Here is a 15,128-nt window from a genome sequence, read left to right as displayed (position 1 = left end):
TAAAGTCCAAAACCGGGAGCCATGGTATGCGTACCCGTACGGGTACTGGTTGGTTGTTGGAAGTCCGGGAACTAAGTATGCGTACCCGTATGCATACTCGCGGAAGTTTAAGTTCCGTGAATTTTTGCTGGAGTTTGGAAGTATAATTATGGTATGCGTACCCGTACACGTACTAGCGTAACCAAACTCAGTTCGGCCACTTAGGTATGCGTACCTGTTTGCATACTTAAGTAGGTTATGCTCTATAATCGGTTTGCTCATGAACTAATACATTTATATATAATAAGGAGTGCAATCTTTTGCGAACCGTGGCTATAATGTTCATGAAATAATTCGAGTGTATCAAAATCGATTTTGCTTCAATTGTGTCTTGTATACTTCTATGAGAATATAAACAATTGAACAACTCTCTAACTAGTTTCATTTGAGTCATTTGAACTAGTTGTGATGAAGATGAATAAGGTTGATATGAAAGTGCTCATATGGCTAACCATTGGTTAACTATTGTTGAACCAACTAAGTGCACACGTTTAGGTATGGTCACATTTATCTAAATGATAGTATATTTTATGTGTGTATAAAAAGCTAAGTTCGATCTAACGGTTGAAAGATATTAGCTTGAATCTAATCAGGTTTTCATCTAACGGTGAATATTGAATGCTTTGTTACCAAGCTAACATTGATTGCAAACCCTGATTTGGAGACTATATAAAGGATAACTCTAACAACTGGGAAACCTAATCCCCACACCTCCTGTGTGATATTAGTCGCGACTAGAGTCGATTCTCGGGTTTTTTCAAAACCCTATAGGTTAACAACTTGAAGACTTCATTGGAATTTTGAAGCCAAAACCATCTATTTTCTCTGTAGTTGCGTGTTATTATCTTGTTGTTTTCTATTGTGATTGAGTACTATCTTCTTTAAGATTTGCTCGAGATTTATTCTCCGATAGGCAAGATTGAAAAGTAGTCACAAATATCTTCTTCTCATTGTTTGTGATTCCACAATATCTTGTTTCTTTAATAGATTAAGATTATTGTGAGGTGATTGATAATACTAGGCTATTCTTCGGGAATATAAGTCTGGTTTATCAATTGATTCTTGTTCACCTTGATTTATCAAAAGACGGAACAAAACTCGGAGGTATATCTGTGGGAGACAGATTTATCTTTTCAATAGGCTTTTCTGTGTGATACATATTTTTTTATCAAGTCTTCAACTTTAGGTCGTAGCAACTCTTAGTTGTGGGTGAGATCAGCTAAGGTAATCAAGTGTGCATAATCCGGTGTGGTTTAAGAGGCGTAAGGAACGCAATTGTACCTTGATCAGTGTGAGATTGGTTAGGGCTCAACTACATTCCAGACCGAAGTTAACTTATAGTAGGATAGTGTTTGTAGCGGCTTAATATAGTGTGGTGTTCAATTCTGGACTAGGTCCCGGGGGTTTTCTGCATTTGCGGTTTCCTTGTTAACAAAATTTCCGGTGTCTGTGTTATTTCTTTTCCGCATTATATTTGTTTATATAATTGAAATATCACAGGTTGTGCGTAAGTTCAATCATTTAGATAATCCAACCTTGATCATACCAGAAATCCAAACAATAAACAAAGATATTAAGAACTTGATCATACCAGAAAATCAAACAACATTAAAGAATAAGGAATGTTACATACTGTTCTGCATCGTTTTGGAATCGCTAACCATAACATTGTTTTTAACTTGATCAGCATCACGGGCAAATTGAAATGTGTCCTTTGATCTTGTCTTATTAATGGAGATAAGATCAATTGTACAAATAATTGCAGTTTTCCGACTGCCCCCAAATAAGGATGATAGGCATTTAGTTATAATCGAGCCATAGAGAGACACATTTTCACCCGGTCTAGGCTAAAAAAATATATGCAAGTGTCATAATAGTTCAAGACTTTAAGACTTTCTAGTAATTTCACTTAAAATTTCATACCTTTGATTATCACTACTTAGAACTAAACGTAAAATAACAATCAAAACAATTTATGTCTTTTACATACATTTCCATTTAACTTGACGGATAAATCGGAACTTTCTGTATATAAGGATAGAAAACATTTCTAATCATAGTTGTCGCATGTATCCCAAACCTCCATGCTTTCCATCATAAGGAACACACAAGATGGCCACATGTAAGATCGTGCATATCTTTAAACTTTATATAGCATTAAGCTTAAGCTAGTCATGCCTTAACTTTATCTAGCATGAACCTTAAGCTTATTTAAGATTAACCGTAAACAAGATTACACATATAATTGGAACATTAAATCACACCAAAATTCATATTATAATAAAACTTGCTTAACTTAAACTACATACAAAAATCCATATTATAACTAAGAACATGGATTAGCTTATTTTAATGAAAATATGTTATACAAGACAAAAAATGCTAACAGTTTCCACTTACTTTGAGAGAAGTCTTATCACTATTCCCAATCTGTAATTTGTTGGTTGATGGAAGTTCCTTCTTTTCGTATGATATCGTGATCTTCCGTATTTTTTTTTCAAATCCCGCAAGATCCACAAGATTCTACAAGCAGATAGTTCTATTATGGGGGTTTACTCAATAAATACTTTTGTAGATTTGTATAGATTTAAAAAGAGTCATGAAAAATAACAACTTTCAGAGAGTTCTACAGAGTTGGAAAAATACTTGCAGAGTTTTGTAGAGTTGGCCTAATTCCTGTAGAGATTTGTAGAGTTCTAAAAAGTTGTGAAAACAAGATTTCTAGAGAATTGTAAAACAACCAAACATGAAAAATCTAGAGATTTGTAGAGTTTTATAAAGTTTATCCTATCAAAAACAATTCTTGAAAAATGTTGATTGCAAATCAAATTGAGCACCCATCATAATCTGAAATACTTTAGCCATCAATGGAAATTTTCATTTCAAAATCAAAAAAGTTTGATCATATCATATATATATATAAATATATATGCATTTAGGATATAATTAAAAAAAAATGAGAGAGAAATAGATCTAGAATACACGTGTCAGCGTTTGAATCAACTTGAAATAAAAAAAAATAATATCAAAACAAATAAAAGATAATAAATGAAATTTTAAATTTTCGTAGAAGTCTCCCAAAATCTTTCATAATTTCCAAGACTTTCTCTAAGGAAAAAATACACATAAATGTCATTCAAAGTCTTAAAAATTGGTAAGTATGCAGAGTCTTTAAATTTTCTTGTTTATAACGAGTAACACAAACTTTGAACAAGATTTTACAAGAATATAACGAGTAACATATACTTACAAGGAGTTCTATAAAGTATACAACCAGTAATACAATACTTTGGAAATCTATTAAAAGTCTATGGAAATCACAAAAAGTATTTATTGAGTATCAAATGCTCCCCCGTTTCTAAAAAAGACATAAAATTCCTATTTGTGCAATTTCTAAGCAAAGTTTGTGAAAGAGCAGTTTTTCTAATTTATTTCTAAAACTACCCTCAATAAAGTGTTTAATTACCACAATTGTCACTAATCATCATTAGCTTGGGAAAGGATAACTTTGTAAGTTCATCCTATTATAAATTAAAGTATCTCTTTTTTAGATACAAAAATTAAAAGGAAAAGTATCTATTTTTTAGGAACTGAGGGAATACTACGTTATCAATATATAGTAATATCAACTTTGTATTTATAACATAGAATTTTAACATACCAAAGTAGCTTTAAAGAAACCCAAATCTGAAAGATGGAGCTAATAGTCAGCAATCAAAATAATTGCATTATTTCACAGATATCAGAACCAGATACACTAATATAAAAAAAAATCTGCACTAGTAGGCAGAACTTTGTCACTATAATAAAAAGTGGCGATTATTGATTTAAAGTTGCAGAATTTCACCAGCCATACTATTTGATGTGATCCAGATCTATGTTTATTAAACCTCGTGGATTGTATTTTTCTTTTCTCTGCAAATAAAATAGTATTAAATGCAATGTACTTTTGTATTAGTGAGCTTACATGTATAAGGTTGAGATTTACTTACTTTCAGTATCCCTTATACGATCCAACACCTTTACAATGTCGTCCACTTTTTCTTTATAAAGATGTCGTATATTGAAATCTCCTTCCTACAAACAGATAAAATGACAAAACATGAATCCAAAAAAGGTGTTGGATCCAGCTTGTTGCGATGTTGAATCCAATATTAAAAAAATAAAACGTAAGAACCTAAAATTTTAAATTTAAAGAAACAATAACAAACACAAACTTGTATATCATGTGTAACTGCAAGTTCATGTTCTTTATCTAACATTTTCAAGACGACTTTGTTCATGTAACAAATCTACATCAAACGAATAAATTAGAAAAGTTATATGAAATATTAAAACAAACTTACATCAAATATGCGCCTAATGGCATATTTCGTTATGCCTTCCATGGTAAATGTCTTACCACTGCCAGTTTTTCCATATGTCATTATCGTTCCTGCATGAAGAAAGATCCACGTGTGATAGTTTATGAACATAATATGCCTATAGAAAAATAAAATTAAAGGAAAAACAACAACGAGCAAAAAAAACTTACCATTTTGTCCATAAATTAGACATATGGCCACCGACTTGACAACCTTATAAACTTCAGATTCTACAAACAGATAGTTTTATTAGTATCAAATACTCCAAAGTAGTTATATCAACTTTATATAGTCATATCAACTTTATATTTATAAAAGATAATTTTAACATACTTTGCGATCAAAATAATTGCATTATTTCACAGATATTCACTAATATAAACAAAAATATGCACTAGTAGGTAGAACTTTGTCACTATAATAAAAAGTGGCGATTATTGATTTAAAGTTGCAGAATTTCACCAGCCTTACTACTTGATGTGATCTAGAGCTATGTTTATTAATCCTCGTGCACTGCACTTTTCTTTTCTCTTCAAATAAAATAGTATTAAATGCAATGTACTTTTGTATTAGTCAGCTTACATGTATAAGGTTGAGATTTACTTACTTTCAGTATCCCTTATACGATTCAACACCGTAACAATGTCTTCCATTTTTTATTTATAAAGATGTAGTATATTGAAATCCCCTTCCTACAAAAGGATAAAACGACGAAAAACGTTAGAAACTAAAATTTTAAATTTTCTGAAACAATAACGAACACAAACCTGTATATCACATGTAACTGCAAGTTTATGTTCTTTATCTAACATATTTTCAAGACGACGTTATTCGTAAGGATATGCAAGATTTTTTTTGAAGCATGTATTACATAAAAGGAACTAAATTGTTATTACACGTAGGAATGTGATTCTCATATGTCTACGAAAAGGAGAGTTTGCCTAGTCCCGTATTGTGTTTGAGTAGTTTCCCGCTTCGCTACCATATGCTGCATGGTTTGCTAGACCGTCTGCTGCTTGGTTTCCATCCCTACAAGTTGTTGATGCTTATAAAATTTTTAGCCAAAGGTTTTTGAATAAAAAAAAAGGAAAAAAAAAAGAAGAAGAAAGTTTGGGAAGAATGGGCCTGATAGAAGTGTCCATTTACGAAAATCACCAGTTACTGGCCCATTACCTCATGAGTTGAGGCCTTGTATCATATCCTTTCCCCTTCTCCTCATTACCGCTATATAAGTTCTATCTTACGAAACATCTTTCTCCAACTGCATGCCGATCACAAGTAAAAAAGAAATCATAAAAAACAAGAGTAAATCACAGAGTCCACTGGTTTCTACTGTTCTCCTGTGTTTTCCTTCTGCTTCTTATTTGATCATTGATCACTGAGAGATTGAAAAAAAATTGGGTTAGAGAAAATTTTAAAAATGGGTTTGTGTTTATTAGCTAAAACAAATTGAGTAAATTTGATCAACTCTGATTTGCATCAATATTAATAGCTTAAAAAATAGATTTACATTATTTATCCAACAATTAGGGATTGTGCATGTCGTCTTATGTTGGTTGATCTTCTTAAGAAGGAAAAGGAAAACGATGGAAGATGTTAGAACACGGGCATCCAACTCAAAACCAATTGGAAATGAGTGGAGTGGCCCTATGCATGATATTAGATAACCAAGATATCGTGGGACTAATAATCTCAACACGCCCCCTCACGTGTAGCCTCGTTGGGTTTAACACGTGGAAAATTAATCGGGTGACGCGGAATAAAGGTGTTGTCAAATGACTCGACACAAATAGCCTGCTCTGATACCATGTTAGAAGACGGGCATCCAACTCAAAACCAATTGGCAATGAGTGGAGTGGCCCTATAGATTATAAACTGCAGGATCTTAGATAACCCAGACATTGTGGGACTAATAATCTCAACAGGAGAACCTTCTAGCTCGAAAAGACACAAGACCGAAGGCGGAGGGGATGAGTAGCGTAGCTCAATCCCTCTCCTTCTCTTTTAGTGATATTTACTCTTTCACCAATTAAAACTAGTATAAAATCGCTTATTTAGTATTTTTCTACACTACCTCTATTATGTTAGAACTTCTAATTTGTAATGTGAAGAAGATTCTAGAATTGTCTAGAAAAATATGTCTTGTGAACAAACAAGAACAAGTTGTAATTTGTAATAAAGAAAAGTCTAGAAACTACAAGGACATTGTACCTAAAGATGTACGGCCAATAAAGAAAAATCTAGAGACTCTGTTGGTTACTTTTCAAATAAGTGCAAATAAAGTTTGCTAAGTTAGGAGTCTAGACAAAGCTAGAGAAGTCAGAGTCGGTTGTAAAAAGATATTATCTAATGAATATTCTAGAAAAATGTGAAGCATGTAATGGCGGTTTATGTAAGCCTATAAATAGGCATGATGTATACTCATTTTGTATTGAAGCAAGCAAGAATCAATCAATACAATTAGAAAGTTCAAGTTCCAAAGTCTTGTTTCACAACTCTCATTACTAGAATTCTAGGAGCATTATACGAGCAGTGCCACATGCTCGTATATCTCCCAAAATATCATTCAATCTTAAAATTATTTCAATTTCTAACATGGTATCAGATCTTCAACAAAACACTTCAATTTTCCAACATGGTATTAGAGCTCCGAAACACTTCAATTTCTAAATATTATAGGCCTCTGACTGAGTGGACAAGGTTTGAAGAATCTGAAGAATCGGTTACATTATATCTTTCTACAGTGACTTCCAATTGCATAAATGGTAGTTATGAAAGTGGATAAGAAGTATTTGTTGATTATAATATCTGCAATGTAAGAATCTAAACACCTAACATATTATTCATATTATTATTATTATTATTCCAAATTCATTTTTTGTTTTTTGTTTTTACATATAGAAACTTCGTATCAAATTATTAGAGGAAAGTCCAAGGCATATTATTGCATTGTATGTTAAAGAGTATTTCTATTGCCAGACACTGCAGATAAAAGCCAAGGTTATTAGGATACTCTCCCTTTATTTCCATTTCTTCTTTTTAGCTGCATTTTAACTCAATGAAAGATCACTCAAGGAACAGTTTTTTTATGTTTACTGGTAAACACATGCTTCGTAACTTTCTACCATGTTAGATGCAGCACTTGAGGATCCTCGCAAAGCATAGATCCGTGGTCTGTTAAAGGAAGAGAAAGCAAAACCTCAGGTTCTTCTTTCGAAATCCGAGGACTCTATTGAACATTGGGACACAAATGTGATGGATGAGAATGTTCATAGTGATATGAATAAACAAATGGAAGAACAACTCCAGCATCTCGAGAAATTTCAGCACGGTCAGAATGAATTCCAGGCTTGTAACTTTGGTAGTGAGTGGACTCTTAGTACCCGCCGAGGCGCTGGTTAAATAATTTTCTTTTGTTTCTTGCTTTGCTTGATGAAATCAAGGAACAGTTCGAGGTATCACTAATAAGCATGTAAATAGTACACCGTTTTTTTTTTGGAAAAATTGGGAAAATGCCCCAATACGAGGTGCAATGTTGGAACTCTACCCCAACATTTAAAATTTTGGAAAAATGCCCCATTCCGTCAAAAACTCAGTTAAGTCACATGTGTGAGTCCACACACACGAATAAACAGACAAATACACCCTTTAAAATTTAGGATTAAAGGTTCAAAATCTAGGATTCAGGGTTTTGGTTTCATGTTTAAGGTTCTGGTGGGGGAGGCGGCGGTTTTAATGGTAGTTCTGGTGGTGATGGTGGCTTTACCCGTGTGACTTAACTGGGTTGGATGTCAAAGTTAACGGAATGGGGAATTTTTCCAACTATTTTTAACGTTGGGGCAGATTTCCATCATTGCACCTTATATTGGGGCATTTTTCCATTTTTTTTTCCTTTTTTCCGGCTGATACTAATATTTATTTTGTTTTATGTTTTCTTTCTCATCTTACAGGATCTCAAGCTCATAATCTCTGACGCGGAAGCCTCCATGAGTTCGTTTACTAAACTTGCCAGTTCTTGTAATCGGACGTTGCGGGCTGTAGAGCGAACAACCTTTAAGCTGAGAACTGTATTCTTTAGACTTCTGCGTAGAAGCGAGGTAAACTTCAATTTATTCATATTAATTCCCCCATTTAACAAGCTTGTGTTTGATCTGTAATTATTTGTGGTGACTCAGTATGATTTTTCAAAGAAGTGGTCGGAGGAAACACATTACGTAAACGAGCATGTCTTAGTCCGGAGAGAGAAGGCAAAATATGAGAAAGCAATAGCTGAATGTGATAGGTGGTTGGAGAATATTAAGCGCTCTTCCGGGTACCTTCATTAAAACTATGGATGTGCTTTATTTTACACTACATGTTAACTTTGTAAGGTCTTTAAACATAATTATGCATTTGTTGGAACAAAGGCCATTATTTACTTCTTCTTGAATCCTGCAATTCGGTACTTTCTGAAACGTTTGAGTATTTTATCGCTATGTGGGTGGACTATAATTATATGCACCAGTTCTACTTGTCCTAGACCAATAGTTTTACAGATGGGGTTCCCAGTCTCGGCAAGGTTTGTAATTTTACACAGAAAAACATGAGAAAATTTTCAACCATGAACAGTCAAATCCAATACCAGATAATGTAATAAACCTCGAGTGGCTTCCAAGTTGCAGGAATGATAAGTGACTGTGAAGAACATATGCATGTATATACCATTTCAGCTTTGCATCTGGGGAAAAAATTTCCTGCCCTTTGTGCGCTTGGCTTCTTAGTTCCTACATTAGTCTTAATGTTTATTTTTGATTTGTTCATAGTCTACTACCAGTGCGAATTGGTATTTACTGCTTTCTGAATCCTGTAACTCGGTAAGTATTTCATTACTGTGTGGGTGAACTATTATTATCTGCACCAGTTCTACTTGTTCTAGACCAAGAATGTAGAAATATCGCAAGTTTGTGTCGGCATTCAAAACCATATGATATCGATTCTACCCAGAAAATAAATGAAAGTCCTTCACCATTAATCCTACATTAGTCTTAATGTTAGTAGTAGGTGACACAGTGGCGGAGCCACATGAGGATTAGGGATGACATTTGTCCTCTCTAGATTCTGGAAAATTGCAATTTTGTACATAAGATTTTCTACTTTGACACAATTGTTTCCCCTTCCACTCTCAGTATCTGGATATGATCTCTCGTTCTTTATTATAAGTAGACTTGCGTTCTAAATTATGTACTCTGTTTATTCTTTTTTTTTATTCAAAAAAAGTCCAAGTTTTTTATATACCACTGCATTTGAAATCATGATTGAATATTATATATGATATACAAACTTAATTAGAAACTTCGTTATTTGTAAAAGTTTGCAACTGGCATCCCAAGAAAAAAGGCCTAAATTTTTTTCGCGACCTTCGACCTCTGTTTATTTGATGATGTTGCCTTTCACTATTCATATTGTAGAAATTGAAGTTTAGTCCCAAAGTTACTGGGCTTGGGACGCTTTAGTCTACTCATCTCAGGCCTAGTACTCTCTAGTCCAAAAAACCCCGTCTCAAACAATTTAATCCAAATATGGACGAGTTAGTCCAAAATTGTGACCGATCCCGATTTACCTGTATTTCCAATATCCCGTAACTACCCTTCAGACGATTCCATACAAAATGAGTATTTGAAATCGAAAATTTCAGATCTCAAACATGAATTCAAAACAGGGAGCCGGGCAGAGAAGAAATTCGTAGACGATTTAACAGTTTCAGAAAGAAATTTGGTTGCGATTCAACTTCAGATTACTGGTAAAGTGTAGTTACGGAATTATTTTTGATCTCAGATTTGAATTCACGACAGATTTCAGAGATAGATCGATCCAGAATTCAACTTCAGTTTCAACGATTTAACAGTTTCAGACAGATTCATAGAGGTTAGGTTGGATTTCATCGTTTCTGATATTTAACGGAATTCAACTTCAGGTTAGTTCTGTTTTTGCTTCATCGTTGAATCTCTTTTCTGATATTTAGATTTTTTGATTTTATCAGTTGATGATATGAATTCAATCTGTTACATCTTATTGTTTGTATGTTATTGATTTGATTTTTGTTATATTTTAGCTTTTGATTTTCGTTAAATGGTTTTGATTACTGTTTTTTGGTTTTGGTGTTATGATGCATGATATGAAATCAAACTGATATTAGATCATATGCTTTTGGTTTATTCAATTATATGTTCTAGTAAGATTCCGAAGCTTATATCTTTGATTAATCGATGGAGTAGTTTTGATTTTAAGTTTACTGTTATTTGATTTTTGGCTTCGATTAAATGTGTACTTTCCTGTACACTCTTCAAGTTTTAGGTTATGCGAATCTGAAACTATTATTATATATTTTATTATATTTATGTGTATCAAATATGTCTGAGAAGTTTGTTCATGTTGTTTTGAATCATGGTGAGCATTCTGCTGCGTTTCGTGTTAATACTTTTATCACCGTTGATGAATTGAAGTATTTTTCCTGTAAGCAGTGGAGGTCGTTGTCCCCTTGGAGTATACGTTTTTCCTATATGGATACTAATCAAGTAGTTTTTATACAAGGTGATATACAACTTCAAGGTTTAGTTGCTCTTGTTATTCAGATGAACAATGAAGATTTATATTTGAATGTTGATGTGATTCCGAAGCATACTGGTTGTAGCACTAGTTCAAGGTCTTTGTATCGTTCTAATCCTGGTTGTAGCACTAGTTCTGGTGCTAGTACTTCAAACTCTTGTGTAAGTGAAAGTTCTAAGATTGTAAGGGTGGTCAATCATGATGCGGACAAGGCCAAGCCTCTCATTATCGATGAATGGCGTTATATTTTTGAAAATTTTGGTAGAGAATTTATGGGCGGTGTTAAAGCTGTAAGGATTGATGTTGATCAGTACAAGATATGTACTGGTTACCAGATTGTTATTCTTAAAAACGACAAGACTCGTTTTACTGCAAAGTGCGAAGAAGATGGTTGTGGTTGGAGGATTCACTTTGGGCCCGTGAATGGTGACATTTCTCGGTTTGTGCTGAAAGATTCTAACGTTATTCACAGGTTAATGGTGTTCACTTGTTTTATTGATCCATGTTATAAGTTTTAATATGTAGACTTGTTTTAGGTGTACATTGTGGTGCACATTACTTGTTGTAGGCTTTTTAGGTGGCTCATTGTGGTGTAAATTTCATATTCTTGTTTGGTCTGTGCTTTCTTTTTGCATGTGTGTTGTTGTTTTTGAGATTTTATTAGGTGTACAATATGGTGCACATTACTTATTCCAGATTTATTTTTTTTGTAGCTGTGGAGTTGGTTTGAGGTTGAAGAGTCCTGCGGTGACAACCAAGTTAGTTAAGCATTTGATCGCTGACAGTATACAGGGTGATCCCACTTTAAAACCCAAACAGATCATGTCACTCTTTAATAAGACTTATGGGTCCAATATTAAGTATCACCATGCCCGTAGAGGGGAAAAAGACGTATTTGAAGATCAATATGGTGACGACGAGAAGTCGTATAGCGATTTACATTGGTATGTGAAAGCCATTGAGCAAACCAATCCTGATAGCTTTGTGAAACTTGAAGTTGATGAAGAAACTGGAAGATTTAAGCGGATTTTCATCTGTTTCGGTGCTTGCAAGCATAGCTATAAGTATCTCAGGCCCATGATTTACTTGGACGCTACTTTTCACTGGTAGATTCAGGGGTACTTTGATGGCTGCAACATGTGTCAATGGAAATGATGGTTTTTACCCATATGCCTTTGCTATAGTTTTATCTGAAAACAAAGACAATTGGTTTTGGTTTTTGGATAATCTTCAACAAGTGGTCTATGATCGTCCGATTGTTTTCCTTAGTGATCGTCACAAAGGACTTTTGCAGGGCATTCCAAGAGCATTTCCTGGTTCATATCATAACTATTGCTTTTACCACATCAAGTGCAATCTCCCCATTGGAAAAGGTGATGCGAATTACAATGTCGTTATTGATTTGTTTTACAAAGCTGCTTACTCTTACACAGCAGCGAACTTTGAAGAAGCTTTGCGTGGCATGCATGCAATTGGTTGTGGACATGTTGCTAATTATCTCAGGAACATTCCAAAGGAGAAATGGGAAAATGCATTTTTCCCTGTATGCAGATATGCTGCTCACTCTTCAACTATTTCCGAGTCATTCAATAACTGGATTCTTGAGTTCAAAAAGTTGCCTTCTTTTGCTCTTCTTGATGCGATATGGTGAGTTTTATGTTTAATGTTTCATTTCATTTAATTTTTACTGTCGTACACATGGATTTGCTTGATGTGTACATACTTGTACACATGTTATATATGTGATCCTGCAACTGTGTGTACATTGTTGTACACATGGATTTCTTAATGTGTATATTGTTGTACACATGTTTTATCTGTGTTTCTTCTATATCATGTTTTGATTTTATGTTTTGTGTTTTTATTATCTTAGTTTGAAGGTTATGCAGATGAATTTCTAAGAGAAGGGTAAAAGGTCTTGAAAATTTTAACACTAGGCTCACTCCCGTATACGAGGATATACTAAACGAGAACATCAACATTGGTCGTACTTGGACTATTGTTGAGTCTATGGAAAGACTGTATGAAGTCAGGTCTCCCCGCACTCATTCTGTAGATCTGTTAGAGATAACTTGTACGTGTCACGGGTGGAAAGTAAATGGTTTTCCCTGTGCACATGCTTGTGCTTCCATTCAATCTACGAGGGAGGACATATATTCATTTGTTGAGCCATACTTCACCACTGAATGGTACAACAGGACATACCAAGATATCATCTTTCCAATCCCCAATTATGACAAGCCACAGTCTTATGATCCTAATGATAGGATTATTGTTCCTATTCCTGTGCCTCCACCTGGTAGACGAAGAGAACAGCGTTTCAAGAAGGCTTGGGAGAAGCAAAAGAGGCCTATGATGTGCACAAAGTGCTTCACTCTTGGTCACCATAACAGAGCTACCTGCCCCATGCCTTGATGCTTTTTACTATGTTTTTTGGTTTTTACTTTTGGTAATGTCTTTTCATTTTTCTATTCATGGATAATTAGTGTCAGGATCTGTGTACCATTATGTACACCATCCTGTGCACTTCACTTTTCTTACCTGTCTTTTTACATGTATACCATTATGTACACCTTGTTGTACAATGGATGCTACTAGTTTATTTTGTATAGTAATATTCTATTTTTTCAGTTCTAATGCCAGTAATTAGTTTTTATTTTTGTTGTTCAATGATTGATACTAGGTTATTACTTTTTCTATTCTATGTTTCTGTTAGTACATGTGTACCATTGTGTACACCTTCCTGTACCATTTCCTGTCATATTTTCTACTCTGTCAGAAACTGTGCACAATCATGTACACCTTAATATTTCCTAACCTGTAATACATACCTTAGTACTGACACAAGTATATTTTCAAAACATCAATATTGAAACTGAAAAAGCGGGGGTCTAACAACACCACCCAATATTTCACTTAGCAATCTGTATGGACTAACTCCGAAATACTTTGCTAGAGAATCAACTAGACAGTCAGACTCAATCTAGATAAAAGTATCTAAAGGAGTTAATATCTCTCACTTGATTTAATTTTTACTCAAGCTAAAAACAATAGTGAGTCTTTATCAAATACAAGGAATAACTTGGACGGTACCAAAGACCAATGTCCAAGTGTTAATCAATTAAATAAACAACCACAAGGTCGGATCTCTAATCGATTAAACTTTAACGCACAACCTGTATTATTTCAATTATGAAGATAAAGAATATAATGCGGAAAATGAAATAACACAGACACCAGAGGTTTTGTTAACGAGGAAACCGCAAATGCAGAAAAACCCTGGGACCTAGTACAGATTGAATACACACTGTATTAAGCCGCTACAGACACTAGCCTACTCCAATCTAACTTCGGACTGGACTATAGTTGAACACCAATCAGTCTCCCACTGATGGTATTTTATATAGTGGTAAGAAGGTTGTCGTTCACTCGGACTTTGTTGGATTGATTTTAAGTTTTAATAAACAAAAATAAGGAAAATATATACAAATATGGTGACAAGATGAAGAGGTACTGAGACGCAGGATTTCACTACTTTTCATATTCTTGTGGTTCAATCATTAACTCTAGACAATGTAGCTCAAACAAAATAAGTTATGACTCTAATTGTTTGCCAAAAATAGATTTAATAAAACATTATTTGTAAGTCGTAAGCATGACGCATCAAAAGTAATTTAAACCAAGCATGCGACATCAGACAAAATAACAAGTAATTAATAGAAATCATAAAGCAATTAAATCTATGCAAAAAGTCAATAAAAGAATTAATTCATTTACCACAATCATGAAAAGTTGCTTCCTCCGTTGTCCCAGTGATGGGTCTAGCTCCACATAGTGAAAAACACGCTCAAAATATAATTCATTGCTCACAAATGTGTTTCTATTGAAGAATTATAATGGAACAGAGATTTGCAACGGTGAAAGGGCGTTACAGAAACTTCTGTTACAATTGCCGTTACAAAGAAAAGATGACAGGTACTACACAAACAATGATCTATTCTTCGTCTTCTTCTTCTTCACCTGGAAGTGCAGGAACTCCGACTACAACTCTGTGCAGCCTTCTGTGCTCGCTACTTTCTACCCCTAACTCTCCATGCCCCCGTTTCTGTGATCCCAACATCCTATAAATACCCATTTGGA

The 15,128-nt window shown here is 34.1% G+C and overlaps 1 protein-coding gene across 1 annotated transcript; it reads left to right on the top strand.

The window, feature by feature from the left end:
- Positions 1-12,114: 12,114 nt before the first annotated feature.
- Positions 12,115-13,403, top strand: LOC113312605. The gene is made up of 2 exons (XM_026561345.1): positions 12,115-12,635; positions 12,926-13,403. Exons 1-2 carry the CDS (start codon positions 12,115-12,117, stop codon positions 13,401-13,403), a joined length of 999 nt encoding a protein of 332 aa, XP_026417130.1.
- The last annotated feature ends 1,725 nt before the right edge of the window (positions 13,404-15,128 follow it).

Source organism: Papaver somniferum, chromosome 9 (assembly GCF_003573695.1).
Source record: "Papaver somniferum cultivar HN1 chromosome 9, ASM357369v1, whole genome shotgun sequence".
Classification (NCBI taxonomy): domain Eukaryota; kingdom Viridiplantae; phylum Streptophyta; class Magnoliopsida; order Ranunculales; family Papaveraceae; genus Papaver; species Papaver somniferum.
This window is presented reverse-complemented; position numbering and strand designations above follow the sequence as displayed.

Excerpts from the sequence above, each read along its gene's own strand:
- LOC113312605 (XM_026561345.1), top strand. The coding sequence starts at position 12,115 with ATGGCTGCAACATGTGTCAATGGAAATGATGGTTTTTACCCATATGCC. Across the intron at positions 12,636-12,925 it reads GCTCTTCTTGATGCGATATG|GCTCACTCCCGTATACGAGG; the intron begins GTGAGTTTTATG and ends TTTTAACACTAG.